The sequence below is a fragment of the Chaetodon trifascialis genome, chromosome 2 (assembly GCF_039877785.1).
Source record: "Chaetodon trifascialis isolate fChaTrf1 chromosome 2, fChaTrf1.hap1, whole genome shotgun sequence".
NCBI classification, from domain to species: domain Eukaryota; kingdom Metazoa; phylum Chordata; class Actinopteri; order Chaetodontiformes; family Chaetodontidae; genus Chaetodon; species Chaetodon trifascialis.
The window spans coordinates 23,584,910-23,603,098 of NC_092057.1; the positions used below are offsets into that span (position 1 = coordinate 23,584,910).

An 18,189-nucleotide genomic window follows, 5' to 3' on the forward strand; every position below is an offset into this window, starting at 1 on the left:
GCCGTTAACAGGTACTGTTTTGTCTTCACGCAGAAATCGTAGAAACTGTTACTCAGTCTGTCGCAGTTTTAGACTGTTTTACTCCTGTTGACCTTCACCAACTAATTTCAATAATTTCATCATCAAAATCATCTACCTGTATTTTAGATCCTATCCCGACTAAGCTGTTTAAAGAAGTATTACCTCTAATTGACTCTTCAGTTTTAGACATGATCAATCTCTCTTTATCAACAGGCTACGTACCACAGCCCTTTAAAGTAGCTGTGATAAAACCGCTACTGAAAAAGCCTACTCTTGATCCAGGGGTTTTAGCCAACTATAGACCGATATCCAACCTTCCCTTTCTCTCAAAAACTCTTGAGAAAGCAGTTGCCAATCAGCTGTGCGACTTTCTAAACAATAATAGTTTATTCGAGGATTTCCAGTCAGGATTTAGAGTGCATCATAGCACAGAGACAGCACTGGTTAAAGTTACAAATGACCTTCTAATTGCATCTGATAAAGGATTTGTCTCTGTACTAGTCTTACTGGATCTTAGTGCTGCATTTGACACCATTGACCATGGCATCCTATTGCAGACACTGGAACATTTCATTGGCATTAAGGGAACTGCGCTAAGCTGGTTTAAATCCTACTTGTCAGATCGCTCTCAGTTTGTACGCGTTAATGACGACTCCTCTGTGCTCACTAAAGTCAGCTATGAAGTTCCGCAGGGTTCTGTGCTTGGACCAATTCTATTCACCTTATATATGCTTCCTTTAGGTAAGATTATCAGGAAGCACTCAATAAATTTTCATTGCTATGCAGATGATACCCAGCTATATTTATCAATGAAACCGGAAGAAACCAGTCAGTTAACTAGACTACAAGCATGTCTTCATGACATAAAGACCTGGATGACCTGCAATTTTCTGATGCTAAACTCGGACAAAACTGAAGTTATAGTAGTAGGCCCTAAACATCTTAGAAGGTCACTTTCTGATGACATAGCAGTTATGGATGGCATTGCGCTGGCCTCCAGCACCACTGTAAAGAATCTGGGAATTATCTTTGACCAAGACATGTCCTTTCACTCCCATGTAAAACAAATTTCGAGGACTGCCTTTTCTCACCTACGTAATATCGCAAAAATCAGGCATATTTTGTCTCAAAATGATGCAGAAAAACTAGTCCATGCATTCGTAACTTCCAGGCTGGATTATTGCAATTCTTTACTATCAGGCTGCCCAAATTCGCTGCTGAATATTCTCCAGTTGCTCCAGAACGCTGCAGCACGTGTTCTGACAAAAACCAGGAAGCAAGATCATATTTCTCCAATACTAGCCGCTCTGCACTGGCTCCCTGGAAAGTTTAGAACAGAATTTAAAATTCTCCTCCTTACTTACAAAGCCATAAATGGCCAGGCACCTTCTTATCTTAAAGAGCTCATAGTACCTTATTGCCCTACTCGAACACTGCGTTCCCAGAATGCAGGTCTACTTATGGTTCCTAAAGTCTCAAAAAGCAGAACAGGAGTCAGAGCATTTAGCTATCAAGCTCCTCTCCTGTGGAACCATCTTCCAGTCTTTGTCCGGGAGGCAGACACTGTCTCTACATTTAAGAGTAGGCTTCAAACTCTCCTCTTTGATAAAGCTTATAGTTAGGGCTGGCTCAGGCTTGTCCTGGACCAGCCCCTAGTTATGCTGCTATAGGATTAGACTGTCGGGGGACATCCAAAGATACACCGAGCTCCTCCGTCCTTCTGTCCCTCTCCATCCGCACGCTCTCATGTCCTACCACGGCGTGTTACTAACTTAGCTCCTTCCCCGGAGTCTCTGTGCTTTGTCGTCTTGCAGGTTCCCATGGACAGTGGCTGAATCTGGATTGTGGATTTCAGCTGCGTCTCCTGCCTTGGCCCTGCCTGACATCCACTGCAACTGCTACTGCTGTTATTACATCCACTGTCACTGTTACTGTGACTGCATGTCTGTCTGTCTGTCTGTCTGTCTGTCTGTCTGTCTGTCTGTCTGTCTGTCTGTCTGTCTGTCTGTCTGTCTCTCTGTCTGTCTCTCTGTCTCTGTCTCTCTCTCTGTCTCTCTCTCTCTCTCTCTCTGACTGCTTTTCTGTCTGTCTGTCTGTCTGTCTGTCTGTCTGTCTGTCTGTCTGTCTGTCTGTCTGTCTGTCTGTCTGTCTGTCTGTCTCACTCTCCCTCTCTTGCTCTTCCTCTCTCACCCAACCGGTCGAGGCAGATGGCCGCCCACCCAGAGTCTGGTTCTGCTCGAGGTTTCTGCCTGTTAAAAGGAAGTTTTTCCTCTCCACTGTCGCCAAGTGCTTGCTCATGGGGGAATTGTTGGTTTCTTTGTAGATAAAAGAGCTTGGTCTGTACCAGCTCTATATGGAAAGTGTCCTGAGACAACTTCTGTTGTGATTTGGCGCTATACAAATAAAATTGAATTGAATTGAATTGTGTGTGTGTGTGTGTGTGTGTGTGTGTGTGTGTGTGTGCGCGTGTGTGTGCGTGTGTGTGTGCGTGTGTGTGTGTGTGGGCATGTGTGCACGTGTGTCTGTAACCCCCCCCCGCTCAGTGCGTACACACTGAAGCCACCTCACAACATCATGCAGTTGACCAATCACATGTGGCTTGAACAGAAAAAAGTAGAGAAAAAAAAACAAAAAACAAAGCGGCTCCCGGTCCGTCTCCTGTCCGATCGTTCACTTCAAAGAGCCAAAGAGCTGTTTAGTTTGCGACCGACACATCACTATCACAGGGATGCGGTCAGGGTGGATGGTGGGTGCCTAAAGCATAGCACACTGACTCTAGAGACTGGAGATCTCATCCTGATCCCTGTCTGTGGTTCAGCAGCACAAGCACTCTGCTTATGGAAAACCTGCAGTTTCATTTTAATGTGAATAATCACGTTATGCTAAAGTCACTGTGGACTTTTTCTGTATTAAACCAAAACCATCATTTCCGAACCTTGGCCAAGTGCTGTGAGTTTCAAATTACTGGTATATAAATGTAATTTGTAGCAGACATGGTTTCTCTGTGCACCATCCCCCAGGAGCTGTGCACATGATCGACTGAGGCTGCTGCATCTCATACTCGACAAGTTTAAAGGCAGACTGAGTATGTTTCTTTGGTTGCAGTTTGTACAACATTCAAATTTGGCCACTCCACTGCGGCGTAATGACACCAGAAGACCACTGGAGACCAACGAGGATCAGAGCCTAGCAGGCAAATCCAGAAGGGAGGAGACAATGGACCTCTATGACACACATTCTGCACAACGCAGGTGTAGCTGATGAGTGGGCTGGCTGCAGGTGAGTAGACGGGAGGAGGAAACTAGGTCGCCATGCCCTGACTGAAACAGACACACCCGTACACACAAATAGAGAGAGAAAAAGCAGGATACACTATGGAGGGGAAAACAGCAGAAACACCAGGAATGACTGAGGAATCCCAATTTACGCTGACACATTAATTTAAACCTGGATAGCCAGCCACATTCAGCACATGGTTATACAGCTACAGCTAAATAGGCGCCAGAAGAACAAGACCAACGTAGCTGAGTGAAAGTAAATTGTGGAGGAGTCACATCTGCTTGACAACAGCAAAGATGAATGAGAAATGAGTATAACAAAGCATCCGGAGTCAGCTGTCTCTGAGCTGAGCTGGGCTTCAGAGTCAACGTCTTGTAAAGAAATTGAAAGAATGTCAAGTGTCCTTGTGCACAACATCAAAGGTACATGATAAAAGCAATATTGCAGTCTGATTTAAAGAGGTTGCTTCTGAAATTCAGATTACACTGGCTCACTTGTCGCCTCTCGGGGTCTTAAACGCTCACACATGCAGAAAATGACTGAACACAGAGATGCAGCAGGACATGCTGCATTCAGGCGTAATCAGGGGGAGAAAGCACCTATTGGTTTAAACGGGATTGTTAGAATATGCAGTTCCTGAAGGTGGGATTCAGATGAAAAGCAACAGCATCTGGAGATGTGACTTTATTAGTATTCAAAATTAAATGACATTTTTGTTATTAAGCGGTGGGTTTGTCAGCCCAAACGTGCCTACAAACGATACTGGTGCTCATCAAGAAACCCTGTGCATCTGGATTATTGATGTGCAGTTCATCAGGGCTCCTCGTTTGTTCTATATAAATAAACTGCGTGGTACACCACTGAAATCTCTCAGCTTTGCTCCATTATAAATAATGCCGACCTTTGAAAAATGCATCCAAAGCAAATGTGAATGATGATGATACTGTGCTTTAATTAAGTGTGTAGATAATGTGACATCCCTCATAACAATGACGTACAGATAATGAAATATTCCACTTCCACCTTGAAATACACCTGAAAAAGAGCCAAATTTCCAACAAAACATTAATCACCAACACGACAAAGAACAACACACTCTGAGTGTGTGCCGTGGTACATTAAGTTTCTTCTAGTTTGAAAAGAATTAAGAATAATGAACAGGCTCTGTAACATTTGTTGCTTTGTTCTGTTCACGTTGCAAATTAAGAAACCTCAGGTGTTGATGAAATGTCCTCGACTGCAGTCCCCTCTCTCTCAGCTTGGTTCACTTCAACCTCAGTCAAAATTTAATCTCCTTTCGGGAGACATACCCCAGCACTTAGGAGGGCCATGGCAGAGGAAGTTGTGTTTTACAAGGATGCTTTGGTCACTTGATGCAGTAATTGAGAGGGGATATGCAGAGAGCTCACTCTGCCTTTTACTCTCCTCCACTCCAGACCCTTCTGCTTTACGGGGTTTCATCTTCACAACGTTATTGAGTCCTAAAACACACCTGCTCCCACAGTGCCACGACCTCGCTCCAACACTAAACGCTAAGTGCTTCGGCTTGTCTTTAAGACTGCAAACTCTGTGGGAACTGTTGCTCCATTATAATGCTGTATAAAATTTAAGAAGGCTTAATGTTTATTTCTGCTTGGATGGTGCTTCAGTCCACCTCAAAATGGGTCCGATTTAGGAGTGTGTGTGTGTGTGTGTGTGTGTGTGTGTGTGTGTGTGTGTGTGTGTGTGTGTGTGTGTGTGTGTGTGTGTGTTGAGCTACCAGCAGTCACCCCAGATGGTGACATTTTCACCAGCACAGACAAAGTGACCTTAATGAGGCAAAATACAGTGTGTTGTGATAATGTTACAAACCTGCCTCACACATACGTTAAGGCTGCAAGACCTTATGGCGCTGCTTTATGTTCTGTATTGTTTCTTTAATAAAAAAAGTCCATCTTTGCAGTGAAATTTAATACTGAACAAGGTTCTGTAAACGGCTGCACAGTGCCGCAGCAGGTAGTGCGCGTGCCTCACAGCAAGGAGGTTGCCGGTTCGATCCCCGGGTCAGACGGGGCCTTTCTGTGTGAAGTTTGCATGTTCCTCCCGTGCATGCGTGGGTTCTCTCCGGGTACTCCGGCTTCCTCCCACAGACCAAAAACATGCTCATTAGGTTAATTGGTGACTCTAAATTGTCCGTAGGTGTGAGTGTGAGTGTGAATGTTTGTTTGTCCTTTCATGTGGCCCTGCAATCGACTGGCGACCGGTTCAGGGTGTACCCCGCCTCTCGCCCATTGTAGCTGGGATAGGCTCCAGCCCCCCGCAACCCCAAAAGGGATAGGCGGTATAGATAATGGATGGATGGATGGTTCTGTAAACCCTCTTCCAAAGTAAATAGAGAATTAATGAGATCAAAACCATAGAGACTTTATCTGTACTAATAAAAGAAAATAGTCTGTCAGCATTCAGACTGTGTACATTTCCAAACAGACAATCCAACGATCAAACCCACTTAATCAATAAGTGGCAGGTGTGCCGTTCATTCTGTCAGACAGACTAAGGCACGTAGAGGACAGAACTCTGAGAGAGAGTTCAGGGATGCCGCCATGTCGAACCAGCTAAACACTTTTGCCTTAACATGAACACAAGAAATCAAGTTCCTCAGGTTGTCTGAGGATGATTATCACAAGTGAGGGTCAGAGTTTATGTACCTGTAGATGTGAAACATTTAGTTTACTTTTAGTTTTCCTTGGACTTGAGTATAACACTAAATCTCTATGTTTCAACCCACCACTCCATACTCTTCCTTAACAAGTCCTGCCATGCACGTGCCGACATTTAAAACGTATTAAAAAACAGTTTTCTTTAACCCCCTCCCCCCATTACTGACTCCATGTTTCCTGTGTACAAGCTGCTTATAATATCAGGTTACTGCAAAAAGCCAACTGTGGAAACCTGTGTTGTAACATATTACTGAACACGCTGCAGTATCTGCATAATTAGTGATATAATTACAATATTACTTTCTTTCTTGAAGCATACTAGGGCCTTTAACGTTGTCAAACCTGGAGGAGACGCTGTGTAAAACTACAAAATCTATGAGCATGACAGTCATACAGCACAGGAAACATATTTTCACATCATTCACAGAAGCCTTCTGAAAAAGAGAATCAGTGTTTCAGTCAGTCTGATGTTAAAGACTTAACCTACTTCCCCTTTTGGACAGATTTTGGCCGCAAAACGTGTTGAGGCGAAGGCCTAATGGGGAAAATGTTGTTTCTGGAGGGAGTCCAACAGGGCCAACACAAGCGGCTTGATGAACAGTGCTGTCGTAGCAAAAGCATTAATGTGCAGGCTTTGGAGAATTATGATGAGGTTAGCTTAGCGCCTAGTGGAACGCATAATGCCACCGGTATTTGTTTATGTCACTTTGGGTTTTAATGAGAGGGGAATAAGTTAGTGAATTACTCTCTGGTGTGTCTGGACATCAATAAAACAATGTTCCAGTCTGAGAAGTTGGAAGCAATTGATTATAGAGTTGAAGGTCAAGGCCTCATCATTCAGTCCTGTGACTCACCGACATGCACTGACATGTGGAGGGAAATAACAACGGTAGATTTAGTGATTTACAATGTTTGTGTGCGTGTTTGTACAACACTGAAAATGACTGCTCCTGAGACTGGAAGACTGCCTGTGTGCATGTATGAATAGATAAACTGCTCTTCTCCGTTCCTCCTCTCTCTTCATGCTGTCTCCAGTGGGAATACATGCATAGAAGCACACAGCTCTGCAGTGCAGGTGCCCCATTGGACAACTCCCTCCTGACTCCCCCTTCACCTCCCTCTCTGTGGGATGATTGAAATGGAGACATCAGTGCAGCAGAGACAGTGGAGCTGCTATGCTGAGGCTCCAGTTACCTGGAAGCACATCTTAATTCTCAGCAGTCAGAAGCGAGGCAGTGAAGTGTGTGCAGAGGGACAGTGAAGCTTATTTTGTGGAATCTGGTATGAGCAAACAGAGCAATTTAATAGGTTTAACAATTAAAACTACAGTTCCTTTGGACTGTAAAAAGAGAATAAAAGGGAATCTGATGAAAGAAAACCAGGGGGATGTTTTTTTCATGTAGTACAGTAGTGAATATAGAAAAACAAGTTATATCTTAAGACAAACCACATCTAACTCCAAGGGACACCAACATGCAGCCTCTGCTCTAACTACAACCCCTCTTGTTTTCCTGTATTGTTTGTGCTACCCCCACCCCACATCCCCTCAGTTTCTCTATTACAGATACTGTATAAATAAGCAAGCGGTTTGCTGCCAGTGTGTGAAATTGTTCTTATCTCTGCCATTAGAGTGGGTTCTATTATAAAGCTTTGCATTATTCAGTGAGCCTGAGAGACGGATCATTATGGATTTCAGGCCTTTCCCACACCAGCCCCTGGAGTCCAGCTCGGCCTGCCAGCTGATGTATGTAGATGTGACCTTGTAATCTGAACGCTCTGAACATGGTAGAAGTGGGAACGGGTCAGCTACAGACTGTGTGTATTCCCTGCCAAACATGTTTGCACATACCAAAATCTGGCTGCAAACTATCAAGTGCCAGCAGCATGCTTTGCTCTCAGAAAGACAGAACGGGCTTGTAAAAATAAAGTCGACCTTAACAATATGCTTGCAAGAGTGCCAGTCTCCAAATTTCCTGGCAGCTAATTTAATTAGTTACACTCTGGAAAGCTCAGTGAGAGCCGATTGACATCTAATAGTATTGTCGGTGTTACAGCAGACTAAGTGGCAGCACATGGTGAGAATGAGGGAAATATGGCTGAACTCGGGCGCTGCAGCGCTTCTTTTCTGCGTGGGATCGGAGAGGAACGTTGACCTCACGCTGACTGTATTAGAGGTGGTCTGACTCCCCGTGGGAAGCACTGCTTAGCTTGATCATCAACATTAAACAGTGCGCATCAAAAGCATTGAAATCTACCGCCTTTGCTCCCATTTAGTAAACGAGCATTGCATTGCTGCTGGTCTGCAGAGGATAATGATGGAAGCAATGCTTGTTGATCTGCAGCCGCGCACACTATGAGCGCTCACATTGCTCGGCCTTTTGATGTGCATGTGCTGAGATAGGGATCTGTTACATGCCTGTCTTAGGCCCCGGCAATTAGACTCTGCCATTAACCATTTGTTATATCTGTTGTTTCTCGCCTTCCGTTTGGCACCTTGCTGATTACAATGCGCTGGATCGATAATTAAACAAATTAAGGCGGACTGCTGATCAATTTCCATCCCATTCTAGCCAGCGGCTGCCGCGACGTCATGCACAAGTCTAAAACCCCCGTTGAAATGCAACAGAACAAAATAAAGGACGTGCTAAAAATGTTTGCACTGCACATTTGTTTCCTGTGCTCTGCTAAATGGCACAGTTTTACGCAGCGCGCCGCCACGCTGACGCGACACGCAGGGAGAAGTCATTTTTCTCCTCAGCTGGCAGCAGACCTGTGACTTTATGTGAAGGATGCATCCTGGGTTGCAGCTGTTAATGACTGAAGATAGCCCAGGTGGAAGTGATAATGTAGGCTCCAGGATGAGAAAAGAGACTGTACATTTCTTATTCAACCTCTTTCTTCACTACTCTTTACTTAGATGAGGGTTCAGATAACAAGAAGCGCATCAAAATGAATTCATAGTGGAACTAATCACGAAGCTACTTTAATGAATTACGTTCTACTTTAATACTGACACACTGTACATACTGTCCATTTATTTTGTGTTTATAAAAAGTTAGATATTTACATGCAGCCTTGTTAGGAAATTGGGCTTGGTTGAGAAGGAAAGATGCCGCACATTTCCCGACAAACACGCACATTCAGTGTGGTTCACACAAGCGGCTCACAGTCTTTCTGGCGTGTGATCCTCAAATTTCTACTGCGAGCGTTGTTCGCTACTCTTGTTGCTTCATTTCATCATTTTTAGTTGAAAAAAAAAGAAAAGAAAAAACAGCAAAGCTTGAGAACAATAAGAAAAACAAGTAGCCTAAAACACAGAAAAAAGTTGACTTTCTCTTTATCTTATTATTTTTGCTCACTGCTTTCTGGGCAGCTTTGGTCCTGGATGCACACTGACGTTGTGACTGTAGATGAATTGAAAAAAAAGTCGAGTTTCACTTCGTATTTAAACTGTTTTACGCAGCAGCGTGTCCGTCCTACGTCACTGCCATCACTGGTGATTTGTTATCTCAACATGATCTGTTAGAGTGTTGGAGCTCTTCCCTATCTTCTTTATTCATGTGGGAGCCGCGGGGGTAGTTACGTAACAGCCTGTTTAATTATTTGGAAACATTTCACTTTGCTCTTAGCGCCTCCGTCTTGTGGAGAGGTTCACTAACTGCTCTCAACACATCTGAGGAGTAAAGTATCTCTATCACACGTTTCTCTTCACTCAGAGACATGGAGGAAGCCTCTTTCAAAGCAAAGCGAAAAACAACAGTTTCTCATGTAAGAATGGGCCGTGCGAAAGGTAAAATACGCTCTTAGAGGGAGAGAGACATAAGACAGACAGACAGACAGACAGACAGACAGACAGACAGACAGACAGACAGACAGACAGACAGAGGGGAGAGACAGAGGGGGGAGACAGAGAGGGAGAGTGTGTGAGAGTGTGTGTGTGTGAGAGCGAGAAAGAGAATGAGTGTGTGAGAGCGAGAGTGAGTGTGTGAGAGAGAGAGACAGCGAGAGGGAGGGGTGAGGGGGAGAAACAGAGAGTGGGAGAGAGGAGATTGTGTGAGAGTGTGTGTGTGTGTGAGAGAGAGAGAGAGAGAGAGAGAGAGAGAGAGAGAGAGAGAGAGAGAGAGAGAGAGAGAGGGAGGGAGGGAGAGAGAGAGAAGAGAGAGTGTGAGAGAGAGAATGTGAGTGTGCGTGTGAGAGAGACAGAGACAGTGTATGTGAAAAGGAGAGAGAGAGAGAGAGAGAGAGAGAGAGAGAGAGAGAGAGAGAGAGAGAGAGAGAGAGAGAGAGAGAGAGGTGTGGCACCGGTGGGAACTCCAGCCATGGGACAGGGTCCTCTGGAAGATGGGGAGCGGCTTTCATTAAAGGTGGACCAATCATCATGGTTCTGCCACCTCATGAAGGGTTTGAATAAACTCAGCCTGTCATGGTAAGTCCAGTGGTGGAGGATAACTCAGTACATGCACTACAGATCTTAAAGTGATCCTGTGGAACTTTTGCTGAACAGTGACAACAAGTGGCAACGAGCAGCAATTACAGGATGGAAAGCTAAGATGTAGCTTAGCATACAAAGAGCTGACTGAGAGCAATACTGAGAGCAAACTCTGCTAACGTCACAGCTTACTGGTCACACCACACCATCCATCTGGAAACTGCACTTCACTGCTCATGAATTCAGCTTTTCACATGTAAGAGGGAAACATGTCATTCCTCTGTGAGGAGCTTTGAGTATTTCCATTCTATGCCAGTCAACTCAAACTTTATTTATAGAGCACATTTAAAACACCCGGGGTTGACCGAAGTGCTGTACAGAGTAAAAGGATGAATTATAAAATGACCCAAACAATGCAGCACCACTCTTCAACATTTCAGAGACAAATATTTTAGGCAACGGTTCTAAATATTCATCCCACTGTATTTATTTGACAGTTATTTCCTCACTCGTTTCCATATTCTGGAATTAAGTTTTCACAAAAGTTCAGTCAGCTTCTAAAACATGACAGCTACATTGTTCGGTGGATTTCCCCTCTTGTCAAGTCATTTCAGTCTGGAGTTTCATTTTACTATAAATGGCAAAATAATCTGTGTAATTAAAACCTGATTTCAACTCGAATCCACGTGTTTCAAGAATTGCATTGTGGCCAAGTTCTTATGACTCTCGTGCTGCTGCCTACACTGAACAAGACAAAATGTCTATGACACTGAAGTTTTTGCAGATTAAACAGCCCAGCATTTCTAAAGTAGTTCAATTCTGCTCCACTTTGAACAACTTCAGTAAAAATGCTGTTCACACATTGATGCATCAATGATAACAATCCTACAAGATGAAAAGAGAACAATGAGGGCTTTTACATTTTGCTGATAATACTTCTGTACTTTTACTTAAGTGACATATTGAATGGAGGAGTTTTACTTGGCCTCATTTTTATATTGTTGGTTTTAGCCAAAGTAAAGGAGCTCAGTTCGTCCTCCACTAATCTGTCATATGAAGGACATGGAAGTCTCGTGATAGTGGGAATAGTCATTTTGTATATTTCCACTTCCACTGCAGGTCAATTGTTCCACACTTTACTTTTACTACACAGACATAGTGTAGGCGCTCCCTGTTCTGTAGCAGCTGACTGTGTGGGTGCCTTGCAAACAGTGAGGACGACCTTAAATAAGGGGCTGGACTCCGTAGGTACAGCAGAGCCCGCTGCCTCCCATCGCTGATGCAGTGGATCTGCGCTGCGTTGGATCCGCTATATAAAGTGCACACCGCGTCCAGCGCTCACAGCTTCAGTGGAACAGCTCCGTGGTGCTGAAACCCTTCAGATAACACACACACACTCACTCACGCGCTCCAGCAGCGACACATGACTGGAGCCATGGACGGATTCTCGTGGAAACTTTTTCTACTTTCTTGCCTGGTTGTTGTGGAGAGCTCTGCGCAAGACTTCGGACAGACGCAGTTTATTTGCACGTCGGTGCCCAAGGATATGGACCTGTGCACCGCCACGATGCAGAACAGCGGGCCGGCGGAGGACCTGAAGACCACGGTCATGCAGCTGCGGGAGACCGTGCTGCAGCAAAAGGAGACCATTATGAACCAAAAGGAGACAATCAGGGAACTAACGTCCAAGTTGAGCCGCTGCGAGAGCCAGAGCCTCCCGGCGGCGGGACCCGGCGGGAGACGGCCGGGGTCGAAGAACACGATGGGGGACGTATCGCGGGGCACCACGGACACGCTGGCCCAGCTGGGACAGACTTTACAGACGCTGAAACAGAGACTGGAGAATCTAGAGGTAGGCAAGCAGAAGAGAGCAGCGCTGACTGGGTGAAAAGTTAATTCAATCAGCCTCTTGTTATTAATTAGAATGAGGGTCACACCTTCAGTACGCTGCTGCTGTATTGTTGTAGCTCTGTGCAGTCTCTGCTTGGAGCCACATGCGCTTTAGTTCATCTTTTTCTTGAGAAGCTTCATGTAAAGTAAACCAAATGCAGGCTAGTTGCATGTTTATGTGACGCAGAGCATCCACATGAACAGGTTAGGACAAAGCTATAAGCTTCACACGGAGCAGAGGGACAGGAGCAGGGACAGGTTTCAGCGAGTGTTTCCTGTAGTCCTCTAACAGTGTCTGTCTCCCTCTGTCCGATGCAGCAATACAGCCGAGGAAACAACAGCGTGCAAACGAACAGCCTGAAAGATCTGCTGCAAAACAAGATCGACGACATGGAGAAGCAGGTTCTGTCCCGGGTCAACACGTTAGAGGAGACCAAACCAGTGCCCAGGAATGACAGCGAGCAGCGGAACAGAGTGGAGTCCACGCTCACCTCTCTGCACCATCGGATCACAGATTTGGAGAAAGGTGCGTTTGGATTTTCAGGGCGAGCGGAGTGCGCGCATACACCGCATTAACTGGGGCTCCACGGGAGTTCTAAACAAGATGAGGTGCATTTTCAGTTGTTCTTAAGGTCAAGGGCGTCTCAGTCTTTCGAATAAAATCCGAACTCTTCAGCACTCTTGTGGCTCCGTTTACAATGCCGCAACCATCACGTTGCGCACAACGAACGCGAGGGAGGAGAGGAGAGCTGCATCGCTTTGCATATCGCATAACCTGTTAGCACTTCTTCTGGCTGAGTTTATGTTTTTCACGGCCAAAACCTGACTGTCTGACTTGCATATCAGCCTGTATGTAAAGGGGGGTGATGTTGCAGAGGTCAGAGGCACAGAAACTTTGCAGGGTGCGTCTGGCACTGCCGCGTTTTGGACGCTTGTTCAGCTTTTCAAGACGTGCGAATGCGTCCCCGCATGCGAGAAGAGAGAGAAGAGAGTCCTCCCACACAAGCATCAGACAGAAAATCACTGGAAAAACAGTGCTTATATTTAATAAGAGGTGTCAGCAGTTTTAATAATGTGAAACAAATCTGCTAACTCTTCAGATAAGCTTTGTTTTTCTTACATGAAAAGAGACTCTACTCATATCCCTTAATCCCGAAGTAGATAAAATGCTGACAAATACTCACTATGTATTCAAACAGCTGCATCTTAAATGTCACACTGTGTAACTGACGTCTCATCTACAGGCAAGGACACCAGGCCAGCAGATAAGTTTCAGCTCACCTTCCCTCTGAGAACCAACTACATGTACGCCAAAGCCAAGAGGAGCCTTCCTGAGATGTACTCCTTCAGCGTGTGTCTGTGGATCAAGTCCAACGCCTCGCCTGGGGTGGGGACACCCTTCTCCTACGCCGTCCCGGGTCAGTCCAACGAGCTGGTGCTGATCGAGTGGGGGAACAACCCCATGGAGATTCTCATCAATGACAAGGTAACAAAAATCTGCTCATAAAGACTGATTTCACACATTTGTCAGCTTTGCAGGGCATCACTGTGGCTGTATGCATGTACATGTATCAAACAACTTACACAGTGCAAGAAGTTCTGGTACCTTGCACTTGGATGAATCAGAGTGATCTGACAACTTCTCTGTGCCAGCACTGGAGGTGGAATATAAATAGGTGCTAAGGTGAGCAACAGAAGGCCTTTTTATTTGAGGAAAAGATAGGTGAGAGGGGAAGTGTTTCAGCAGCAAGAAGAAAGGGTGTGGGAGCGATGAGTTTCCAGGCGGGGAGTGACTCCGCTACTAAAGTGTGAAAGGGAGATCGTTAACAAGGGGGAGAGACGTGACTAATGCAGGGGCTCTACTGCAGGTTGCAAAGCTGCCGTTCCTCATCAATGACGGAAAATGGCATCACCTCTGCATCACGTGGACCACCCGTGACGGGATGTGGGAAGCCTTCCAGGATGGAGTGATGCGGGGCAGTGGGGAAAATCTGGCACCTTATCACCCCATCAAACCAGAGGGAGTGCTGGTCCTGGGACAAGAGCAGGTGGATGTTCATTTTCAAATTACTCATTGCAAGGTGTAATAATGGAATAATAATCTTGAGACAGTTATGTGTTTGATTTTGGATGAAGATTATACGTGAGAAATTTATGAAATGAGATGGTGGAGACATTGAAGAGATGTCTCAATTAAGGCTTTCCAGTCAAATTAGTGTGTATTTTATCATTATATTATTGGAAAAAATATCAGTGCTCCATCAGTTTGGTCTGAATTTTCACAGTGAAACATTATTTGAGATTGTCAGTTTGTTGTACAGAGGAAGACACCTCCACTATGCAGACATGTATATACTCTATATTTCCATTGTCAAATACAGTCGTGCCATGCATGCTTACAGAAAGTAGATTTAAACAGTATTTAGTGTGTTGTGTTAAAGTATTAGTATTTTTGAACTAAAGACTACTAACTAGGTTCAGGATTAAGACATATCTAAGAACAGAAGTCCTCTTACGTGATGCCAATGAAATCTTATTGTATGGTCTTGTGCTCAAATACACAATTCAAAGATTCTTCACAGGAAAAAGTCGCCTGTTGTTTCACCTTCTCTGACCAGATAACCTAACAAAATAGACCCTCTGACACTTCACTTCAAGCTTTGATGCGCACTCGTATAACTGTTGGTTAACACTTGTCTGCACTGTTCCACAGGACACGTTGGGAGGAGGCTTTGATGCCACACAAGCTTACGTCGGCGAGCTAGCAAACTTGAATATCTGGAATAGGAAACTTTCTACCGCCGAGATCTACAACTTGGCGACCTGCAACAGCAAAGCACTGGCTGGCAACGTCTTCTCCTGGACGGAGAACAACATCGAAATATTTGGCGGAGCCACCAAATGGACCTTCGAGCCTTGCCGTTCACTCAACTGAACTGCATTTCACCGTTCAAGAAAGGCCTCTCTGTATTTTTGAGCTTTTGTCGTTCTTGTCTTCATTTGAGGTTTGTTAGAGACTATTTGAGTTATTGGTAAGCTTAAATCTGGGATTTCTATCATTCTTAGGTATTTATGTGCAAAACAACACCTTTCATCTTGAGGGAAAAAACGAATTCATCTTGGAAACCTCAGTGAGAAAGTATTGGTATCTGTTTCTCCTTTTTTTTTCTTGGACATTCATTTGAAAGCACACCTAAAGCTTTTCGTTTGGCTTATTTCATCTTGGACTGGCAGCTGGCAATCTGCGCCTTATGTTTGGACAATTCACAATCCAAGTGAGGAATTACATAACCACTCGCACCCCCTTCGCTCTGGAGAGTGGGAGATTACGCTGTCCATCCAATTCTTGTCAGTGTTTGGCGCTGTGAAGTGATGTCTGACGCGGTACAGCTCCCTACGAACCCCCCCCACCCCACCCACTCCTAACGCCCCACCCCACCCCCTCACTCTGCCCCGCCTCTCCGGAACTTGCACTGTGACTGATGAAGAGATCGCCAGGAGAGGAGGGTATGTTGAAGGACACTGCAAAGTCAGACTGTGGTACAAGTCAATTTGTAATCGTTGTTCGCTTCAAGTGTTTCTGTAAGAATGTCGTTAACTTGCCAACATTGCTACAAAGCCTGGGTGCCTTGGGCTGGTACAAATATTCAGCACATTCAGTATGTCATAAGTTGCAATTTCAATGTTTATTGGTTTCTGTTTTCTTTTCTGAGCCGGGTTGAGTTTCTTGTTCCTCTGGTAAATGTAATTTAATTACAGTTTGTTATCTGACATGATGTGTTTTGGCAGGTGTTTGTACTACTCTGTATTAGGAATGTTACAGTATTTGTATAGTAACAGCATGAATGACAGAGTGCTGTGAAAGCATTGTTGAAACCTGCTTTACTATCTTCTCTGGGTCTGGGTTTTTTACTGTATTGTTATATGCTCCAAGCATGGCGAAACTGAGAGATGAAGAATTTAATTTTTGTAATAAAATTGTGATACTTAACGTCACTGTTCCTGCCTGGCTTCGGTTATGTGCATCAAAAGGTGTGAGGGAAAAGGGCATGAGGGAAGGGGAGGGAAGAAGAAGAAGAAGGGTGGTGTAACATGGTCAAACAGGATCGAGGTGGAACTAATTGCCAGGTAAGTGAAATGCCCAAAGGCAGGGAAGGTCACAAAGAGAGCGCCTGAGACAGGAAAAGCAACGGCGTGGGTGCGTGTGTGTTTGCGTGTAGTGACTCTTTAAGCTGACTGCAGAAGATAACAGTCGCTGCTTTGTTGTTGTTGCTGTGAGATGCAGCGCCTGCACTAGAGACAGCGAGGCTGTCGGAGGAGAAAAGTGCTTCGTCATATCAGCCTTTCAGTGGCCCAGTTCAAGCGCAGCCCGAACTAAAACTACAGCACTTTAAACCTGACTCATTATCAGTCCACTCAGAAGACCTGTTGCAGCAGCACCGAGATGTGACTGTTGACACTTCCTGCATTTAAATGAAGCACTTCATCTCTTCCTCGAGCCTCAAGTGGTGAAAGCAATACATCATAATTGCACGATTTCCTCCTCTGCTTTCAGATAACCTTGAAGTATTTCACCATGAGACATTTCATTTCATTTCTTCTTAAGAAAAACTCGAGGACAGTCATGTCATGCTGAATCATTTCTACACACACACACAGCTGTTCTCATCAGCTGTTCACATCTATCCAATAGCACAGTGACACACCTTCACTGGGCGCCTATCACATTGCTGATGTCTTTTTAAATATGATTCTCTCCCTCCGTCTTAGTTCCTTCATGCTGCAGTTTTCAAACACGGCTAAACTTTCACTGACTTTTTTTAGCTGTCAGAGATCAGCAGAAACGTCAGATCATTTCAGTGCTTTCAGTTCAACTGGCACATCAACTGCTTTAACTACAACTGCAAATCCCATACAGCGTCTTACATGCAAATATTTATTGTTTTAAGAATTCAAATCTGTTTACAGTGTCTGCACCAGCAACCTTCAGACTTTTTTTGTCATCACATTGTGTTGCATGGAATGAGCGTCCCAGTGTGATGATGAAAAAATTAATCAAACTGTGACTAAACATTATCAGGCAAAGACAAAGCTGTAGGTCCTTGCAGATGTTTCTGTTCAATAAATGTTGGCGTTAGACTTGACCTTGCAGTGCATTTCCTTTGGCTGAGAGAGAGAGAGAGAGAGAGAGAGAGAGAGAGAGAGAGAGAGAGAGAGAGAGAGTCTGCATCACCTTAATCTCTCATGATGCACAGCAGACAGCAGCCTGGGTCAAGAGCCTTTCAAAAGAATGACAAGGCATTAATACAAAGAGCAAATTCCTGTGGCAGCATTAAACACACACACACACACACACACACACACACACACACACACACACACACACACACACACACACACACACTTACTCTCTGTCTCTTTCTCTCTCTCTCTCTCTCACACACACACGCACACATGCATGCACTCACTCACATACACACACGCACACACACACACACACACACACACACACACACACACACACACACACACACACACACACACACACACACACACACACAGGGGAAGAAAACTATTTATTCTGTCCCATAGCCACATTGGCAGATGGATCCCAAAACACTTGAATTTATCAGCCAATTATGTTTATAGAAAATAGCAGGACAGCTGAAAAATGACTGAGTATTAGCCAAAGTGGCTGTCACTGTAGGACTTTCCAACCATGTTCATGATTTATCAGAAAGTTTTGAATACAACGGTGCAAACTAAAATCCTGTTAAATAAGAGAGGGCTGACTGAACATTGGCTTGTGTGTATAGAATCAAGCAGTCCATATGTTATAATATAAATAACCAGCAGGTTATTCTATGACTG

General features: G+C 44.7%; 1 protein-coding gene across 1 annotated transcript; it reads left to right on the forward strand.

Annotated features, from left to right (window-relative positions):
* The first annotated feature begins 11,479 nt into the window (after positions 1-11,479).
* LOC139346715 (neuronal pentraxin-1-like) lies at positions 11,480-16,314 on the forward strand. The gene is made up of 5 exons (XM_070985957.1): positions 11,480-12,280; positions 12,637-12,844; positions 13,563-13,804; positions 14,187-14,366; positions 15,032-16,314. The coding sequence occupies exons 1-5, from the start codon at positions 11,852-11,854 to the stop codon at positions 15,251-15,253; spliced, it is 1,281 nt and encodes a 426-aa protein (XP_070842058.1). The 5' UTR covers positions 11,480-11,851; the 3' UTR covers positions 15,254-16,314.
* Positions 16,315-18,189: the final 1,875 nt, after the last annotated feature.

Excerpts from the sequence above, each read along its gene's own strand:
- LOC139346715 (XM_070985957.1), top strand. The coding sequence starts at position 11,852 with ATGACTGGAGCCATGGACGGATTCTCGTGGAAACTTTTTCTACTTTCT. Across the intron at positions 12,845-13,562 it reads GATCACAGATTTGGAGAAAG|GCAAGGACACCAGGCCAGCA; the intron begins GTGCGTTTGGAT and ends TCTCATCTACAG. Across the intron at positions 13,805-14,186 it reads AGATTCTCATCAATGACAAG|GTTGCAAAGCTGCCGTTCCT; the intron begins GTAACAAAAATC and ends GCTCTACTGCAG.